This window comes from Scatophagus argus, chromosome 7, assembly GCF_020382885.2.
Source record: "Scatophagus argus isolate fScaArg1 chromosome 7, fScaArg1.pri, whole genome shotgun sequence".
Taxonomy (NCBI): domain Eukaryota; kingdom Metazoa; phylum Chordata; class Actinopteri; family Scatophagidae; genus Scatophagus; species Scatophagus argus.
This window is the reverse complement of record NC_058499.1, coordinates 3,765,054-3,784,137: the sequence shown is the minus strand read 5'-3', so window position 1 is coordinate 3,784,137 and position 19,084 is coordinate 3,765,054. Positions and strand designations below refer to the sequence as shown.

Genomic DNA, 19,084 nt, shown 5'->3' with positions numbered 1-19,084 from the left:
AAGAGCTGCAAACCAGTCCAATGTTAATAATATTCTGGCTTCAAGGAGATTCATTTTATTCAAATTTGTCAATCTATGTTTGTGAGGGGAATGCAGTGATATAATGAGGAAAAAATGTTGATGGCTTTGTTTATGTACTTTAGTCACAGCTCACTGCTCTGAGGCAATATAATAAAGTTAGGCAGCTTGGGTGCACGGCAGACACAAAATGAGAGAACCAGCGATTAAAAACACTGATTAGAGAATCAGTCATACTTACTGACACCAAACTGAATCAATCCAAACCAGCAATCCATTTCGCCCAGCTTCAGCTGAGACACAAAATGTGGCACAAACAGCCAATAAATCTTCCTCCAGTAGCTTTTTCACACACACACTGACGTCAGCCAACAAAACGAATGTTCTTTAGACTAAAACCACATTTTTGTCCCCCCTGACCTTCTTGCATGCTGGTTCTGGGCATTCTGGGCCCATATCAAAACTGGCTTCATTTGATCTTGTATCTGTTTGCGTGCAAAGTCAGTGACCCTCTTCCAAAAGTCTTAAATTTTACCCTTGACTTTAGAAAGGAGAAGGTAGAATTTATGACTTGGCTACACATGTCTTGGTGTTAAAGACATTACATAAAATCACCGTCTTCAGCCTAAACTTTGGGGTTGGCAAAGTTGGTAGATCAATGTGAGAGTGAAGAAACATTTCAAAACTACCTTTTTTGGAGTTTGGGGGGGCACCCTGTTGTTGACTTTAGGATCACAGTGTTGAACCTATAAGTACAGCAATGAAAAATGAAAAGAGCCTGAGCGTATTATATGAGCGTATTATATGCATCCAAGTCCATTCATAATGCACAGTGTGCAGACTGCACAGGCTTTTGAAATGTTTACCAAACTGTGCTCTTTCCATTCAGAGATGTTTGGATATCATATACCCTGAAAATCAGCTCACACGAGGCGAAATAATTTGTACCATATTGCTTTACGTGTTGGGATTTCAGACGAGGACTGAAATCACCAATACGTCACTTAAATTCTTTCAGAACAAAGGGGAATTTTGAGGCACAGAGAGATTATTATTGCATATTGGGAAAATATGTTTGTCCCAATCATGCTTAATGTCAAACTAGTATAAAGTAAGATTTTTAATCAGCCTTGAATACTGAAACCCTCGAGTTTGATGACCTCAATCAGCTGCATACGCCTTGGATGAGAGAAAAAGCAAAATGCTCTAACAATACAAAAATTTAAATAAAAGCTTTTCCTCTCATGCTTCTCATCATCAAAACTTCTCGGTGGACATCCATGTTGTAATCAGGAAGGACCAAATTCCTGTGCTTTACTTCCAAGTCAGGCACACAGTGGAAGGCCCAGCCAGCCATGGCAGCTTTTAATCAGGCAGAGTGAGAAAGACGAAAGATGAGAAACTTTCTCCCGAGCTGATCAACACGTGGCTGTAAAGAGGCTTTCACATGAGACGACGTCATGTGCCCACAAAGCTACACACACCGAGAAACACATCATTCTCACCTAGCTGCACACACACACACACACGAAACCTCAACGCATCAACTTCAAAGGGCAGCACAGCACACTGGGAACATCATTACATAACGCCTGTGTGCCAAGGATCTGTCTGGAAAGTTTATTCTGTGAAATGAGATTATCTTCCATGTGTAACATGGGAAGAGTTATGTTGGACTGGAGGTTTCCTCATGGCTGTTGGCCAAACAGGAGATGCCGTTTAAAAATGTCTAAATGGTTGCTGTTACTGAATGTCATTCACGTTAGGCGGGTAGCCTAATGTTTTTTCCAGAAATTTGTAAAGTAATTATCAGCAGTTGAGTTTACAGGTGACTCTGACACATATCTGTATATTGAAAAGTAACTTGAATGAGGCATATTTACTTCATTTTAACTGACAGCAACTTCACCTAACTTGAGTTCAGACAAGCAAAGGGAAGTGGGTGATGCATATTTGGTTTTATAGCCTAGCTTAGTTTAGCTTTAGCTTAATTTTAACTTAATTTACCTTAGACAGGCCAAGTGATTGCTTATTTTGTTGTTTGGTTCATTGTAGCTTGGATTAGCCACCCCACCTTATTTTAGCATACTGGTAGTTTGGTTGTTAGGCTTGTTTTAGCTTAGCCTAGCATTTAGCTTAGTGTCACTTGCATTAAGTTAGCAATTTAGTTTTAAACAAAAGAACAAACCAAAAAAACATTGCAAAAAAATAAACATAAAAACATAACACGCAAAGTAAACTTTGTAAAATATATTTAGTCATGGTATATAAACACCTAAAAATAATACAAGACAAGACAAGATATACAAAATCTGACTCAATTCAGTCCATAAATTATCAAGAAGAAACAATTACAACTAATGATAATGGAAATTTAATTAGTTTAGTGCATAATTATTGTTTATTGTATGATTTGCTTATGATGATACAGTGTGTTACTGTACAGTTTTGAATTGGGGAGGAAATGGTGGATTCCTACTTGCCACCAAACCAGCAGAGGGGGCTGTTCTTCTTGAGCAAAACCTATTAAACCTTTTTGAGCTTCCAGCAGCTGCAGATGGTGGAAGGAGTGAATACATGGGGAAAAAAATCACAATTAGGCCTATTTATCTTATTTGAGAAAGCCAAACAGTAAAAAGTCTTTGATTTTGTTACAGGAAATTACAGGGTTTAGAGAAAATGCAGTCTTAATCTTCAACCACTTTCACAGAAGGAGCATCAGTGACTTGAGGTGGCAGCTATCAATCATTTTGACAGAGGTCTCACTGGTTAATTGTTCCAATAAATCAATGAATTAATAACCAATGAATTAATGTGACTTTGAAAATACACTTTTAAAACCAATGCTCATGATCATCCTGTACTGCTTGTTGTCCAGCTGAAGTCATTCCCTTCACAAATTCACATACACATCTTGAACACGTCATGGTACGAACCATCGTCCTCAGTGTGACTGGAGCACAAACAAAGACACTGTATGACATCCTTCATTCTCGTTCAAGGCCACTTCTTCCTCTACTTCCCAAGTTTGAGTCCCAAATTTGGGCATCAGAGGAGATGGTTTGGTGTGTTTCCACAGCTGAAATCTTGAAATTATGAAGTAAAATGAGTGATAACTGATGGTGTGCCGGTCATCATTGAGTCTATTCTATTTTGAGGTTTATGACTTTGAAAGCATCAAAATCTCTGTTTTTGGCACAAGAATATTCCCAAGTTGAGAGCAAAAACTGATGTGCAACATTATCTTCTTTCTGCGTTATATCACAGAGCTTTTACACTGAGATACAGTCAGAAATAAGTTAAAATATGTCTTCTTTGAGCCAAATTCCTTACCCTTACTGAGATCATCTTTGGTCATAAAACTAATAGGTGGCATATACATCAGCTCTGCTCTCAACACTGTCCAAGGAAAACATCACTTATCGCACTGCCAGACAAGATAATTCAAATAGCATTTTAATGCAATAACTTACTGAGACTGTAAAAACAGAAAATGAGTCGGATTGACCCTAAATAACACATAGAGTACCAACAAATCTGGGCAGGCAGCGTTTTGGAGGAAGTACGTCTCAAACAACATAGTGATGAATGTGAGATGAATGAAAAATATCGGGCGTCTAATCGTGGCTAATGCATGGTCTTGAGTTTGTTCTAAACATTAGCTGTAGGTCTTATCTTTAAAGAGGACCACTGCAGCTGGAGGCCCGTCGGTCTTTTTCTCCTTTCTGTGAGTATTAGTGATTCACCAAACTTCAGACGGCGAGGGGGAGAGCTGCTTTTGATGTTCTCAAATAAAACATCTGCTCATTGCAACACAAAAAGACGGAGAAAGAAAGACTGAAAAGAGAAAGGGAAGAAAACAAAGGGAGCAGACATGTGACCGAGGTTTACTGGACTGAATAAAGTGGGTTTAAAAGACACAAGAGTCGAATAAACCTGCCTTTGAAAACATCTCACAGTCAATTTCCCCCCCTTATCTTAACATGAGCCACAAGGCTGCTGGCCCCCTGAAAACTCCTTCTCATGGATGTCTTCATCCGGTGGTTGACAATTTTTAGATCCTATAGTGGATGTAAACACAGATCAAAGATACTGTACAGTGTTTAAAACCGGCACAGACTGGGTTTTGTCAGGGATTGCAACAGATTTTGTCCATCTGAATGTATTTTATTTGGTTCAGCAAGTAAAAGCAGCATTCATGATGCAGCTGTTCTGACAGATTATATTTCATATAAGTACATTCTGGAAAAATAGTATGAAAGTATGAGCTGTCTGGCACTAATGGCAGTCAATTTATGCTCTTTCCTGTTTAACAAAGCACACTGGAAGAATAAAATGTCCTGGAGCACTTATTAAAAAATGAATATCATGTTCAGGAGCTGAAAATTGAAAAACCACAATCAAAAAACTGAAAGCAACAACACACAGCGAGCAGACCACCAAGGACTGCGGCAGAGTCCAGGAGAAACAACAGCTGTCACGTCTGCTACTAGACGAATCCGCACAGGGTAGATCAGAGTTGTAATTATTATTTAGAGGTAGCTCCAAAGAAAACACAAAAGGAAAGCAGCCTGTACTTCTTTCAGTTATCAATCTGACACTCAGTTTAAGAAATGTAGCCTCAAGTTTCTATGGCTGCCACTATGACAAAAAGAATATGTGTTCAGTTTCTCTTTATAATGTGAGAAGTTCTTGGTTTATTAAATTATTTTTGCAGAATTTCATTATTTCTGCAGTTGTAAATGTCATTAAGTTGTAAATAAAATCAACTAAAATCAGTCTGCTTTGATGGAGAATGTATTTTTGTAGTCCTCTAAAAATGTAAACATTTACTTTTTTTTAATACATTTTTACAAAAATAAAAACAAAGTGGATGCAAGTGGAGGAGTTCACGATGAGTTTTCACAAAAATTTTCTCATAAAGATTAGAAACGTGCGTCCACATTGAGACATGCCGTCCAGACTTTTCAATAGGAAGTCTGTAAAGACACACGACTCAGGTGTAACAAAACAACACAAAAATGACTAAATTGACTAAATTAAATTCTGGGTTCATATCATATATAATTTTATCGCTTTGCTTGGGGTCATTTTGCAATTCTGAGCAAAACAGCAAAGGCCAAGGTGTGAGTGCGCCCCCTAGAGGGGTAGTAGTGCATAGTAACAAAGACTGCCAGGAGAAGCACACTGACAAACGACAAAACCAAAAATAATAATAATAAACCTAAAAACCCTGTTTTTTTGTAACATTTTGTAAATCCAGTTTGTAAATCCACTTACAAAAGAAACCTGAGGAAGTAATTATGCTCTGCTTATCTCAATGTTAGGAAATGATTAAAATGTCACTCAGTATAATTCTTAGCTCATTATTTCCGGGACAGTGGATTTTTTTCAGTGTGCTAAGGCTTTTAACCTCCAGTTTTACTTCAGTAAGTAGTAAGTACATAAGCTTGAATTTGTTTTGGTGTCGGTTTATACATTTTAAGAATGTCTTTTATCCGTTTATCCAAGTGAACTCTCCACTAAGTGTCATATCTGGGTGAAGAACTTTTATACCAGACAAGATCGACTGAAAAAAATCCTTTAATTTGAATGTATGTCACAAGGATTAGCAAATTATCGCATTTGCTTTTATTTATGTGTACACTGTGTCCCAGCTTGTTTGGACTCAATGTTATATAAGAGTCTGTCTGTAACCTTTTGGGGGGCTTTGTAGAGTTTTTCTTTGTACATTTTGAGTTATATGTACTCTCTTTTTATAAGAATGGCAAAACCCTTTGAAAACAGTAACAGTGTCCCCTTCACTTTTCTTTTATCTTGTTAAAAGAAATTAATGGCCAAGAAAAAAAACCAATGCATACTATAAAAAAAGTAGAAAACCAGGTGCAAGAATTCTCGTATTACCTTGATGGCTTGGAGCGTTGAGGACCTGGTTTAACCTTAAGAATAAATAAATAAACCAAATGTAAAACACATCACACAAATCAGAAAACCCAAGCAGCACATAAATACCCTCCTAACTTTTCCTCATTTTCACTTGAAAATGTTCAATGACACATTTACTACTAAACATTTTTCAGAATATCCAAAATAATCTGATCAGTTTACATTTGGCAGATTTAATTCTTAACCAGTATGAATCCTTTAGAATAAAAACAATGACTGAAATTCTGGGAAAACATTAAATGACCTGCCTGGTTCCCCATCATTTGCTTTTCATCATGGAAAAGTAAAAGTACAAAATGTTTGTAACAGTTTGCTTCACCTCAACATGTTCTGCATTAACTGAAAGACTCTGGCAACACACGGTTCTTTGTGTTTTGTTTCAACAAGCTAAAGGTAATATTTCTTCCCACTAAACACGTATCTCTTCTTCCTGTAGTTTTCTCTTCTCTTCCTGCCGAGCCAGCGGAGGCGAGCTCTGTCCGTCATGTCCTGGCTGGCAGATGGGAATGTCTGGTCAGGAAAAATCTCCTTCAGTTTGCTCGAGAAATACACCTCGAGGTTTCGACCGGCCTGGGCCACCTCTGAGTCTGGCTGCACAGCAAAGGGAGAGAAATGCAAATCAAAAGCTGTTTTTCTAGTTTAGGTAAGGAGCTTAGGAAGCTTTTATTTTGGTTTTGCTTTTTGTTGTATTTTTGGAATATCCAGAAAAAAACACCTTGTCTGTGACTGTTACGAGCCTGAAATAATGTTTTTTTGTGTGTTTAGTGCTAATAATTAAATGTTAACATGATGACAGGCTAATCCGAGATGAGTAACTAAATAAACATACAGCAATGCACCTTGCCAGCACTGTCAGTCACTGTGAACATCAGCGTGCTGACATTAGCCTGCAGCTTGAAGTGCGACCTCCAGCGTGGCTGAGGACTCGGCTGAGGTTAAAATGTCAGAATCCAAATCACCTGAGATGTAATATTTAAAGGAGATGGACACAGACTGATTGCTCGTCTCTACTTAAATCAAATTGAAAAAGTGGCCCAGTTTTCTGCTACATGTGGAGCTTACTGCCGCAGGCTATGGCGCAGAATTGATTCAATTACAGCAGAAATTAGATTAAAGAGGAAAATCCACTCAAATTCTTACGTAGTTGAATGTAGCGCAGTTCTTGAACATCAGCAGGACGTCATCGACAAACTGCTCGGCAGTGAAGTAGTGCAGAGTGTTGCTCCTGTCCAGCTTCCTGCGGATCACTGACAGGTCGATAGGCCTCTTGATGATCTGGTAGTAGTTTCGGGCCTGGAGCACATTCACAGAGATGACATCACTGTAGCAGAGACTGGTTTCATTTCAACACCGCAGTTTGTTATGAAAGCTAACTGGAGCGTTACAATGCAATAAGCCAGTGTTTTCTTAGGTAAGTTGTTATAACCATTACACACTACCAAAACTCTGTGCTGTGATGAATTCTTTCTAAGGGGTTGCTTCGTTCTGTTTGATTTACAGTATGTGGAAAAAAAAGTTAAATGTGATGTTGGCAACAGAAGCATTTGTTCACTCTTATGTTTATGTGGTGAAAGTTCAAAAAGAAGCTGTTGTGATAGAAAAGTGTAACATTCGGAATTTGGGAAACAGACATAACGTTAACGTGTCACTGAACAACATCTTCCTGACTGCATTTTTTAAATGCTGTTCTGTACAGTCATGTTGTTTTATTAAATGTAGTTTCTACAAAGTAAACATGTTAGAGTATTAAAGATTAGTAGAGATTTTAATGTAAATCTGTTGGACTGACCAGGGGGCTGACAGGTTCATGGAACGGAGCACTGAGTGTGTGACAGTACAACAGCAGAGTCAGCTTCTCACACCTCTGCACAGGAGACACACACACACACACACACACACATGCACACAAACATAAACATTTCTGTCATTAAACACATCTGTTCATCTGCTCGTGGGCTGACACTATCAGAGTCTGGGAAACAGTTACTGCAAGTTATTTTGCTGCTGTGGAAAAAAATATTAATATTAATAATAAATTAATATTAAATCGATGATAAATATTGGCATAGTGAGCAAATTTTCTGAATGCCGCTTACTTCTAGTTGTGTGGTTCTGTGTTGGTTCATGCAGTACAATTATACAGTCACTAACACAAAGGACTACCACAAAAATACCCACCAGTGTCAAAGCCACTCTGGTTAAGGAAAGGTAAAACAAAGTTCACAGATGTATTCTTTTACATATACACTATTCTAATAACATCGTATTACAAAAGTTTAATGTAAAGGGTCATACACACTGACTCAACATGGTAGAAATAAACTGCATTAAATGTGACCCTTTACATTGAACTCATATACGGAAATTGCAGCTTGCAAATGTATTTATTTTTTTTCTTGAGTGTACTTCACATCTCATGAGCAGCTCGGAAACCAAAGTGATTCCTCCTGGCAGCTCACCCTCTGGTCCTGGTTGGACAGGGTGTATGGAGCTTTGACTCCTCCGCAGGAGTTCATGTTCTCACAGTCGTAGGTCTCCACAGGCTCCTGGTCGGTTCTGCACAGCGTACACACCCAGTCGCCTCTGCAGGACACACAGGACTGCAGTTATTTCATAATTTAGAGAATAGAAAATTATGGCTTATGTTATTTTTCAATAAATGCAACAAAATTACTGAATCTTCTACCAATCTACCAATCTATTGTCTGTGAAGCCAAAACCTGCTACTTCTTATAACCCATGTCTCAAACGCTACTGTCCTCCCTGACATATTCCTTAACTACAGCTCATCAAACTAGTGAAGCAGTGTGAACAGGAAACCACAGGCTCAGTATTGTCTGTCCAAAAAAGAGTGCAAAAAACACGAAATCACTGGAACACCACCTTTATCTTGGGAACGTAACATCTCCAAGATGAACCGTCACAGATTTGCTGTACTTGTCTGAAAGAGACTCTGGTGGACTCAGTGGACTCAGTGACAGAGAACCACAGAAACTGGCTCAAATCAACTTGACAAGTACAGGGACTGTGGTTCAAATCCTTTTCTCCTCCAATCCAAATGTTGAGTTGAGTTACGAGGAGAGAAGAATGTCTGCAATGTCCCAACCTCAGAGTCATTATATAAATATGAAATAAGATATAAAACATATTTTCTTTTTCTTTTTATAAAAATCTTTTTCCAGTTTATGCTTTTTGCTGCAAAGCACTCAATAGCTTTACTTCTTCAAGCCTCTAAAACTATCTGAAAAAGGAAACTTCATCCTTTGGTTGAACTGTGCACAACTGCTCAGAAGTGCTGGCAACTGCTTCGCTGTAACGAGTGTCAAGAGAACAGTGTGGGCCAACTGGTGTTTTGATTGTGGTCACAAAAGTGTGTTCACAGCTCGTAATGATGCACACAGCCTGCTGGTACTGGTGTCCATGCAGCACTTACAGAGGGAAGCTGATGAGAGAAGGTATATGACAGGCCAAGTGGTAAACTTTAGGGCAGCGGTCACAGCAGAGCAGATCTCCTCCGTTCAGACACACAGCACAAAAATCCTCGCTCTCCATCTCCACAGTCCCTGCACCAGGTTCAGGCTGCCGGATAGATGAGTCCGCCTCCTCCTGTGAGCAGCAAATATCAGGTTTTTGATCCTCGCTGTTGTCCACTTGAACTACATCCACTTCACATTTAACTTCACATTCATCCTCCAGCTCCAGGAATCGATCCTGACCAGCCACCGGCTCCGGATCCAGTTGGATCACCACGGTCTGCTCTGGATCTGGATCCAAATAAAATGTTTCTGAATCGGTTTTCCCATCCGGGTCCCATTCATCACATCCAGAGTCAAACAAGATATAAGGCTGATCTGGATTAGATTCATAGTCAAAGCCTGAGTCCTGCTCTGGTTCTTCAGAGGAGGAGCTGTCAGGACAGTACGGTTCAGTCCAGGAAGTTGATGTTGAATCTGATTGACTGAGATCAGACAGCCCTGCTGGTTTACACGGCGGTGAAGCTTCTCTTACCTCCACAGTGTTTGCCTCACTGAAACCATTCTGCAGGCAGAGACAAGGAGAAAAGAGAGGCCATCAAACTGAGCTCGTGCTAATCCTGGACTCACATGTCACTCGACCTTCATCTCAGTACCTGCTGAGGACGATCCAAACAGGGGGCGTCACTGTGGAGCCTGGCTTGTGTTTGACATGGCAGTCGTACCAGAGACACCACAGGCTGCAGAGACGCTGACAAAAACACAGACTGGAAGTTGAGACGCTCCAGGCTCACTACAGGTATGCAGGAATCACCCAGAATCCTTTGGGCCTCTGGGTGAATACTGTGGAAATGAATGGAAGCTTGGTTGATTTGGTGCCATCTGGTAGGATGTTTGTCTCTAATGGCACCGGCAAGACAATTTCTTGATCGGTGAAAACCTCTTTTTCATTAGAAATGAATGTAACATTCATATAACAATGTTACATCATTAAAAAGGAATATTTGCTCTCTTTTAGAAGATGTTCAATACCGCTTTTATATCTCTTTGTGTCATATTTATCATTTTTTAATTCTGTTTCTGTATCGAACGAGAGCTTGGGAGTGACTAGCCTAGCTTAGCATTAAGACTGGAGACTGAGGAGACTGGGGAGAGCAACTGGCCTTGGTCTCTCAAAGCAAGTCCAAAACAGCACCCACTGCCTCCTCATCAGATAACTAACATGTTTTATCTTAGCTGATGCATCCATACACAAACAGTAAAGTAAACAATAACTGTTTGTGGTTTTAGGGGGGTTAGGTTATGTTGTGAAGCCATAACTTTGCGAAAAGGAAAAATAACTTTAAATAACGTCAGTGTTTTCAGTATTTATACTAAGCTGATTAAACCTCTCCAGCTCTGTAGCTACTAAATGCACTTATATAAGTTGTGTCAATTTTCTTATAAATAAAATTCAAATAATATTCCTTAAGTACATTTACTTAAGTATATTTTCCTAATGTGTTGTTAGGAGAATATGTTCCCATGTGTTTTTGTCTTTTACCTTATTCTTTTTAACACAGCTGCAACATCTTTTCCCGTTTGTCGTTGTCGTTTTCCGGTTGTCAGAGAGGCTCCTCTTGTCTGTCCGTTGCAAGACTGCTTAGACTCCGTTCCCATCTCGCAGAATCCAGTACTGCAGAGCTATTTTTTTAAACAAAAGGTTTAATATCATTCCAGTCATATCAGTAGCTTAATTAAATATCAATAACCCTTTGATGATTTCCCCCTTTTCCTCAACACTATTCAACTCATCGAGCTGCGGTGACAACCCTCTGCTCAATCATTAAAGCCTTTTCTAACACTGTGTCTGCATTACGTGCTGTGCTGGGATTCCTGTCTCCTCTGCTGCTGTTGCTGGTTCTGAACCAGTCTCAGATGGGATGGCCTCGAGTGACAGCTTGGCTTCCCATGGCAACAGGGTCGGCTGCCTGCCAGGAGAGTAGCCATGGCATCTATGAGGGAGGTGTGCCATCTCCAGGAGATCAGGTCTCTTGGGGTGAAAAACTGGAGAAGATGGAGAAAACAATGAAGAAGCTGCTGGTTTGAAATCTCTTGTGTGCTCAGTGTTTGATGGCAAAATACAAGAAACAAAACAAACACAAAAACACCAAAGAAGCTGTAGAAGGTGCTTACCAGTTTAAGATTCATTTGCTTGTTCATTTGTACAAGAAAAGTACTTATATATATATGTGTGTGTGTGTGTGTGTGTGTGTGTGTGTGTGTGTGTGTGTGTCAATATAAGTCACAACATGTGCGTTACAAAATAAACCAACACTAAGTACATAACAATTAATGACAGAACAGTAATAACTCACACGAATCAGGTTTACGTTGCATCATGACTGTATCTTACCTGGATGTGAACCAAAGCAATGAAACAAACAAGATGTCTACTTCAGAGAGCCAGGTGAATGTGTCTCCGGATGGATGGCAGCTGACGATGAGAGGGATGATACCGACCCATGTGTTCAGTATCAAGGGGGAGACGGATGATTTGATTGGAGGACAGCTGATCCAACCTCAGCCTCCCGACATTTCAGCGCTGTTCACTGAGAGTCACCGCAAGCAAGTGTATCCTACGAACTGTGTATAATCATGTGATGCCATTATCTCCCTTTCACCATAGCCAAGGGACCCTGTGCATGAAGCATGTAGGAAAACTCCACAGCAAAAACGTGAAATAAGGTACGTCCCTGAGTGAATCGTCTCGGTGAAGCTCAGCTAGTGAAGTTTGTCGTTTTGTCTTTAGTTGGAGTTCACTCTTTGTAATTCTGATCAATGACAAACTGGCTGACCAACTCTACTTGGACTGTGTCTGAAACAGTATCATATGATAACCTGATGATGCAAAGAAAAGCAGCATATTCAACTCATTCTTGTGTTTTCTATTCTTACAACCTTCTAGTTGTAATATTAATTTAGTCCTATGTTTACTACACTCCATCAAATAATACCCAAACATGTTATGAAAGCCTACGATGTGTAGAGTGTGTTGACAAAACAACAAAATTCATTCTGGACTTATCATCTGCCAAATAAATGCAACATCACACATTACACAGTCAGTTCTTTGCTAACTCATTGTGCACCTTTCAGTAACAAAGAGGGACATATATATTTATTTAATCTATTAAATAACGTTAGGTGGCTGTATTATGTATTACTCCTTTGTAACACATAATATTCATTCATTTCCGTCATCCATCACTAGGCGTCGCTGTGTATTTCCTTGCACTTTGTTTCCAGGAGCAAAATCTCGCACAAAACCGCGTGGTTTACAAATCCCGTTCCTCTTTCAACTAGCCTCCAAGATGGTAGGTGTTATCATGTATCCCTGTGCATTGAAACTGAGCTAAATCTGTGCCCATCCTTGTTTAAACTTACAGGGAGCTACCATCCGATGACAGTTTACTGTATATCAATCTCATACGGACACTTACTGAGCGTTATTGTTGTGATTTATTAACATTAGGGATATTTGTGAGCGACTGACAGTGTGAGCTCGGCTCTCCTAGGCCCAGGGCTGTAGCAGTAAGCTATCATATTCTGTTACTCTGTGGTAACTCGCATGGTGTGACTGTATACACAAAACCTCTCGTCTTCATTTATGTGACAGAGGTATTCGCTAATGTGGCAATCATGATGTTGTATTTGCCAAGCGTTTAAAGTGTCGCTAAATGCAGGTGAAATAGCATTAGCTTCATATGATGCCAGGCAGCATTAAACTAGTCAGTCGTTAAGCGTGTGGTTCAGGCTTCTGTTACCACTTTATTACGAGAAGCTGACTGGGAGCATCTTTTTTAGTTTAAAGTCTTTGCTAACATCTTTGCGAAGCTGGTAAACAGCCAGGGTCGTTGACGCAACTTATTCGGCTACTTTAGCTCGCTAGCCAGCTAGACGCTCGGGCAGTAATAGGACTACGATTGCTGAACCTTAATAGTTGTTCTAACTTGCATCAAACCTGTATTGACAGCCTACCAAGAAGACTAAGACCAGGAAGCTCCGAGGGCACGTCAGCCACGGACATGGTCGCATTGGTGAGTTTTATCCTGCAAAGTGGCCTTAGTATCTATGAAGTATTTCGTCGCTGTCTTTGTCTGATTAGAGGGTTTTAACTCTAACTTATCCAACCCACAGGCAAGCACAGAAAGCATCCTGGAGGTCGTGGTAATGCTGGTGGTATGCATCACCACAGAATCAACTTCGACAAATAGTAAGTGCTGCATAATATGAAGATATTAGGGGGTTTGGAGACAGTCTGTCAGTGGCCTGCTTTAGCCAGTTTCAGACCTGTATATGTGCAAAAAAAATAGCCTGAATAAAATGTGTAATGCCCATTTCTGTTTACAGATACTCTGCAGCAAATGTTTTGTTTTGCTTTATAGTTTTTGAGGTGCAGCATCTGCCAGTAAGAATCACAAATGGCTAATTGTTCATCAGTCATCTTCAATTAACTGATTCTGATAATATCTATAATATAGAAAATTTGTAGGTCGATCTGCAGTGTTTTCTGACATGGTACGCATGGGTGTTGTCATTAGTCTTCCATTAATGTTGTTTTGTTAATTGTATCTGTGTTGGTGCTGTTCAGCCAGCAGTCCATGTTAATGTTGTAGAGACTAGAGTCTCATCTTGACAGAAATCATTGTCTTGGTGTGCTAGAGTCCTCTTAGAGTGAAGACTGGTCCTACTCACCGACTGGCTCTTGTGTAGGCCAGTCATCCACATGGACAGTTACAAACTGTTGTGCTTTGATTGTACTTGCTGTCCTTCTGACTGTTGCTGTGGTCGTGTTTAATCAGATGTTGATCAAGCAGACTTAAAAAAGTGACATGGGTTCTTTGTAAACGAGGTGTGTCTTTGAATAATTTGAACATGGTGCAGTTATGTGCTCTTACTGTGTGAAGATTGTCTGATTATGCCTAGAAATTTGCTTGAAGAGCAACCCCTACTTGCCAAAGTGCTAATTTATATTGGGCCATCAAATACAGCCAGTAGTTTACCAGCTTATGGCCAAGAGTCATTGTTATCTTCCTGCCATGGATTGACGGCTAATGAACTTTATCTGTCCTTCCTGTCTGTCCTCAGCCATCCGGGGTACTTCGGTAAGGTGGGTATGAGACATTACCACCTGAAGAGGAACACAGCCCACTGCCCCACCATCAACCTGGACAAGCTGTGGACTCTGGTGAGTGAGCAGACCAGGCTCAACTATGGCAAGAAGCCCGAAGGACCCGCCCCCATCATCGATGCTGTGCGCGCTGTAAGTATTGGCCAGTATTTTCATTACAGAATAAATGTTGTCAACAGCAATCATCCATATTAAAGCAGTGGTGGGAGGTGTTGGGGTCAGTTTCAGTCTGAATGTCCGAGACTCTGCATGTCTTGATTGCGGTAACTTCAAAAAGCCGAGCACCATTTCGCATGTGTGTGATGAGATTTTTGCAGTGCGTCTTTGAGCTAAAGTAGGCAGTTCTCTGGCAGTGTGGCAGGTGTATTGTTCAGTGTGAGTCTTACACACAGGCATGCTTGACACAGAGTGGAAGATAAGATAATTTAATTTTCTCCCACTGTTGTAATTCCGTTTTCAGTATGTTCCAGTCTGTACTGAAATTTGCAGCCGGTTAGAATAAGAGGGACAGTAGCATGAGTCACCTGAAAAGGAACTGCTGAATTTGGTGTTGGATGGAGATTAGAGGAATGTACTGTTAAGTGCTGAACAACCCGCGTTAATGAGAATCTCCATAACCGTATTTAAATTTATGCATATGTTGTTTATAAAGTCTGTGTTAGATACAACTGTTAACCATGTGTTCCTGGACATTGAATTAATGTTAAGCTTTTTGTTGAAGAGTGGAGTTGATCTATTGGCCTCCAGTTTCAGTGTTCAAACCAAATTGTTTTTATTAACAGGATGTTGCTGGATATTGCAACTTGAGCTGCTCTATATTTTTTATTTTTATTTTTAATACATGGAAATAGTGTACCGGTTAAGATGGCCTTTCATGCAGATGTGGTTGCTTATCCAATGTTGTTTTTAAATTTCACAGGGTTACTACAAAGTTCTGGGCAAAGGAAAACTGCCCAAGCAGCCTGTGATCGTCAAGGCCAAGTTCTTCAGCCGACGGGCCGAGGAGAAGATCAAGGCAGTGGGAGGAGCCTGTGTGCTGATGGCATAACGCTCTTGTCAGTGTGTTTTTTGGAAAAATAAACTGTATAAATGGAAACTACATGTTTTGTTATGTCTTATGTAAATGCCTCTTTATATGGATGTTCGGATATGCTCTACAACCTACCCTTAATGCTCACAGGAAATGTAAACCTGCACTGGAAATTTTGTATAATTAACATGATGTTGAAACCTTAACATGTTAAAACCTGTGCTTTGTTATAAAATATCCACTTCAGATATGACTGGTTTATGTGGATCAAAGCATCTGCCTTTAGATGTGAAGTACTGTCATGGACCAACTTAAATGTCCTGTTATGATTTGAAAACCGCTTGTGGAGACACATTGACGACAGAGAAAGCGGCAACAGGAAAAGGTATTTTCATATAGTCTGTTCTAAGCAGGCTGCTATGTAACTTTTTTTGTGCATATCACTTAGTCTCAGCCTTTATAGCTTGTGGACCATTTTGAAAAAGGCCTCCTTTGTTCAGCACAGCTTGTGTGTCTGTGAGCTCTCAATGCTGATGCTCATATCCTAACTATTTAAGGGCAAAGTGTGAAGGTGACCGTGAGTGAGAAACGTAACGGGGATCTTTGAACTGGAAACTTGGATAGTGCGAGACATGTTTTAGACATACTCGTATTTCCTACCAAAATGAAACCACGTGACTCTGAATATCTGCGGGTTTTCTATATGGGGGGGCGGGGTTTAACACGCAGGATTTCCTGTCCTGTCACTTGGAAACAGCACGGCCACGGCTAAGGGACTTGAATGCTGAACTGTACAAGCCGAATGGACTAATACTGAGGACTGTATATGCACTGAAAGAAGAAGAAGAGCCGTGCTGTTTTTCCGCATTTATGTTTACGTACGGAGACGTCCAGCTCTCAGTGCGCTGAGCAGCTAAACTCGTAAATAATCTCTTCGCTCGAGATTTGTTGACAACACGTGAATGAGTGAAGACATTATGACGTTAGGAGAAGCTGACGTGCGCAGTTGGTGTGTGTTCTGCTTCTCGGCGATGTGAGTGAAGCCGTGAAAGTGACCGCTGGCTGTTCAAAAGAGAAAAAGTAAGAACTTCCTGAGATAAGCGACTCTTAATCTTCACGCATGCGCTGTTTCCTAGCGTCCACTTGTACTCCAAACAAGGTGGATAATTTGTGGCTTGGTTCAAAGGTCGTAATTTCAATCAGGTTTGATTGTATTCTAAGGAGGTATACATTAACATTTAACTGATATGCTGGATTTTAAATTTCAGTAAGTTACATCTGATGTCAAATTAGGGTTCCTGCTTTTTATTATAAGTTGAGTCTGCCTGCTTTTTTCAATAAAAGATTAATGCGGTCTTTGCATTTATCTTGAAAAATGACCATCTCATTTCCCAGAACCTAAGATGATGCTCTTTTGATATAAAAGAAGACCAATTAAAACAAAAAATATTCACATGGACCTGCTTAAATGCTGGCATGTTTGCTTAAAAATGGTAGATTATCAGAACTACTAATTAATCTTTTGAATCATTTCAGCTCCCAAACTGTATTTGGAATAAAATTCTAGTCTACTGGATGTTACAGTGAGTTAAGGAAACCTGGCTGAGTGCTCTGTGCTGGTGCGTCCACTCAGGTGAAAGGTGTCTGAGTTTCCCTGGACTTGTTCATGGCAAGCCAAGCCTGGCTGGAGTCCTCTCTGCGGCGGTCTGCCAGTCTGGGTCTGGAGGTGCTGGAGCGGGCCTCCAGGCGGAGTGTAGACTGGACAAGCACTGGAGCTCCCCAGACCCCCACTGCTACAGATGAAGACGCAGAAATCCCTGTCAAGGTGCTGCCATATTTCCTTTATTATGGCTCTGTCATCCATTTAAATTTGGATCTTGGCTCTTTGTTTAATTTCTACTCATCCTCTCCCAATCCTCATGCTTTTTTAGAGGACACACACAGAGCTCGACGATGTGTTTGCAACCATCGCAGACCTCATGGCGCAGATGACCTATCAGTGCAGGGTCAGTGACCATTTGCCTGCATCCTTATTCTTTCACACCTGTAATATATTGGAGGTACATGTGAATGTTCTCTGTGCTGCAGAGGTTTTATGAGTCCGGCTGTTGCACTGAGCCCACTGACACTGAGAGGAGCCACGTGTCCAGGTTCCACACTCGGCCGGCTGCTGGGACGACGACCCCTGCGCTGTCAGCCAGAAAACACGCAAGAGCTCCAGGCCACAAAGTAACAATGACCTGCTGCTTTTTCTGAGACTCCTGTAGAGCTTCCCCTTTATTTCATCTCATTTGAATTCATTTGAACTCATTTGTTCCAGATTAAACAGCTTCAGCGCTCACTGGTATTTTAGGTTTAGTTTAGATTTCAGAGATCTAAGAATAATCTCTTAATTTGCCAGTTACTCAGTGATCCGATTGTTTACTTCAGTTCTGCCAATGTTTGGCACTGAGGGGTTGAAAACACTCAGCTTGTGTGACTCAAATGATTGCATAGTGGAGTGTGAGACATGTTTGATTTTAATCGTGCAGAACGGTGAACCAACTCTGTGAGCTGAAAGCCGTCAAGTGTTGATGTTCAGTGGGAATACCAGTACTGGCAGCACATGCACGTAAAGAAACTCGCTCAGTATCAAAAGTATTGTTTAATGTAGCTCTGAAGACTTAGTTTGCCTGACTCGGGGCTTTTCAAGAATCAGTGTGTTAAATTATTTGCGTCAGCTAAATCTAAAATATGACACTGAAAATGCCGCAGTTGGCTCTGACAAGGCTACACCGTCAATCAATGCTGTCAAATACTTCTTCTTAAGTAAAATACCCTGAAATGGAACAGTGATTCTCGAATCAGAAGTTCAGGTGCAGATTCCTTGAAGGCAACGCCTGTGAAGTCCCTCTATTGGACAGGTGGATCTTGGTGGTGTTGGTCGCTGCTCGGAACAAAAACATTAAAATCTTTGCTTCTCATTCCTCTCAGGGACGTGTGTCGGCAGCAGGCGAAGACTTCTTCATCGAGGTTTCCCCGGGGACGTACACCGTCACTGCCAGCACGTCCCAGTCTCAGCAGCAAACTCAGCTGGTCAGCGTCAAAGCTGGAGAGAGCGTCAACCTCACCTTTAATCTCTGACGCCTCGCCGGACCAAAGCCGTCACCTCCAACCTTCAATAACTAAACGGAGCGATGCTAATTATGCTCGTTGTGTGTTTGTTGCCTGTTTTTTAAACTGCTTTCTGCATTAAGAGTTTTTTATTTTGCTATTGAAATGTTTTATATGCTGCATATTGATAAGCCATATTTTACTGCGTCTTACTTGAGTATTTTATTATGTAGATTGTGTGTCCAATTTCTATCCTAGAACATCATGTAATGCAGTATTTTTACATGCACTAACACCGCATCAGTGTATTGAAATAAAGTATTTGTATTATCTCTTGTTCTTTTTACAGCG

The 19,084-nt window shown here is 40.5% G+C and overlaps 3 protein-coding genes and 1 non-coding gene across 7 annotated transcripts; 3 read left to right on the top strand and 1 right to left on the bottom strand.

Moving 5' to 3' along the window:
* Positions 1–6,067: 6,067 nt before the first annotated feature.
* LOC124062617 (E3 ubiquitin-protein ligase TRIM33-like) lies at positions 6,068–11,660 on the bottom strand. Its single transcript, XM_046395535.1, has 8 exons — positions 11,296–11,660; positions 10,981–11,120; positions 10,094–10,280; positions 9,398–10,002; positions 8,424–8,547; positions 7,754–7,828; positions 7,105–7,257; positions 6,068–6,555 (listed from the first exon to the last, which is right to left on the bottom strand). The coding sequence occupies exons 1-8, from the start codon at positions 11,449–11,451 to the stop codon at positions 6,352–6,354; spliced, it is 1,644 nt and encodes a 547-aa protein (XP_046251491.1). The 5' UTR covers positions 11,452–11,660; the 3' UTR covers positions 6,068–6,351.
* Positions 11,661–12,714: 1,054 nt separating this feature from the next.
* On the top strand, positions 12,715–15,709 carry rpl27a (ribosomal protein L27a). 2 transcript variants are annotated; one of them, XM_046394716.1, is made up of 5 exons: positions 12,715–12,793; positions 13,453–13,516; positions 13,617–13,692; positions 14,568–14,742; positions 15,530–15,709. In XM_046394716.1, the coding sequence occupies exons 1-5, from the start codon at positions 12,791–12,793 to the stop codon at positions 15,656–15,658; spliced, it is 447 nt and encodes a 148-aa protein (XP_046250672.1). In that variant the 5' UTR covers positions 12,715–12,790; the 3' UTR covers positions 15,659–15,709. The 2 variants fall into 2 exon arrangements, with proteins under 2 accessions (XP_046250672.1, XP_046250673.1); XM_046394717.1 differs by lacking the exon at positions 12,715–12,793 and adding an exon at positions 13,141–13,162.
* LOC124062649 lies at positions 14,092–14,221 on the top strand. The gene has a single exon (XR_006843988.1). It is a non-coding gene; the product is annotated as a small nucleolar RNA SNORA3/SNORA45 family (small nucleolar RNA).
* Positions 15,710–16,375: 666 nt separating the features above from the next.
* Positions 16,376–19,069, top strand: akip1 (A kinase (PRKA) interacting protein 1). Of its 3 annotated transcripts, none has more exons than XM_046394719.1 (5): positions 16,376–16,720; positions 17,274–17,465; positions 17,572–17,646; positions 17,729–17,869; positions 18,614–19,069. In XM_046394719.1, exons 2-5 carry the CDS (start codon positions 17,307–17,309, stop codon positions 18,761–18,763), a joined length of 525 nt encoding a protein of 174 aa, XP_046250675.1. In that variant the 5' UTR covers positions 16,376–16,720; positions 17,274–17,306; the 3' UTR covers positions 18,764–19,069. The 3 variants fall into 3 exon arrangements, with proteins under 3 accessions (XP_046250675.1, XP_046250677.1, XP_046250676.1); XM_046394721.1 differs by having other exon boundaries at positions 17,177–17,465; XM_046394720.1 differs by lacking the exon at positions 16,376–16,720 and adding an exon at positions 16,785–16,907.
* The last annotated feature ends 15 nt before the right edge of the window (positions 19,070–19,084 follow it).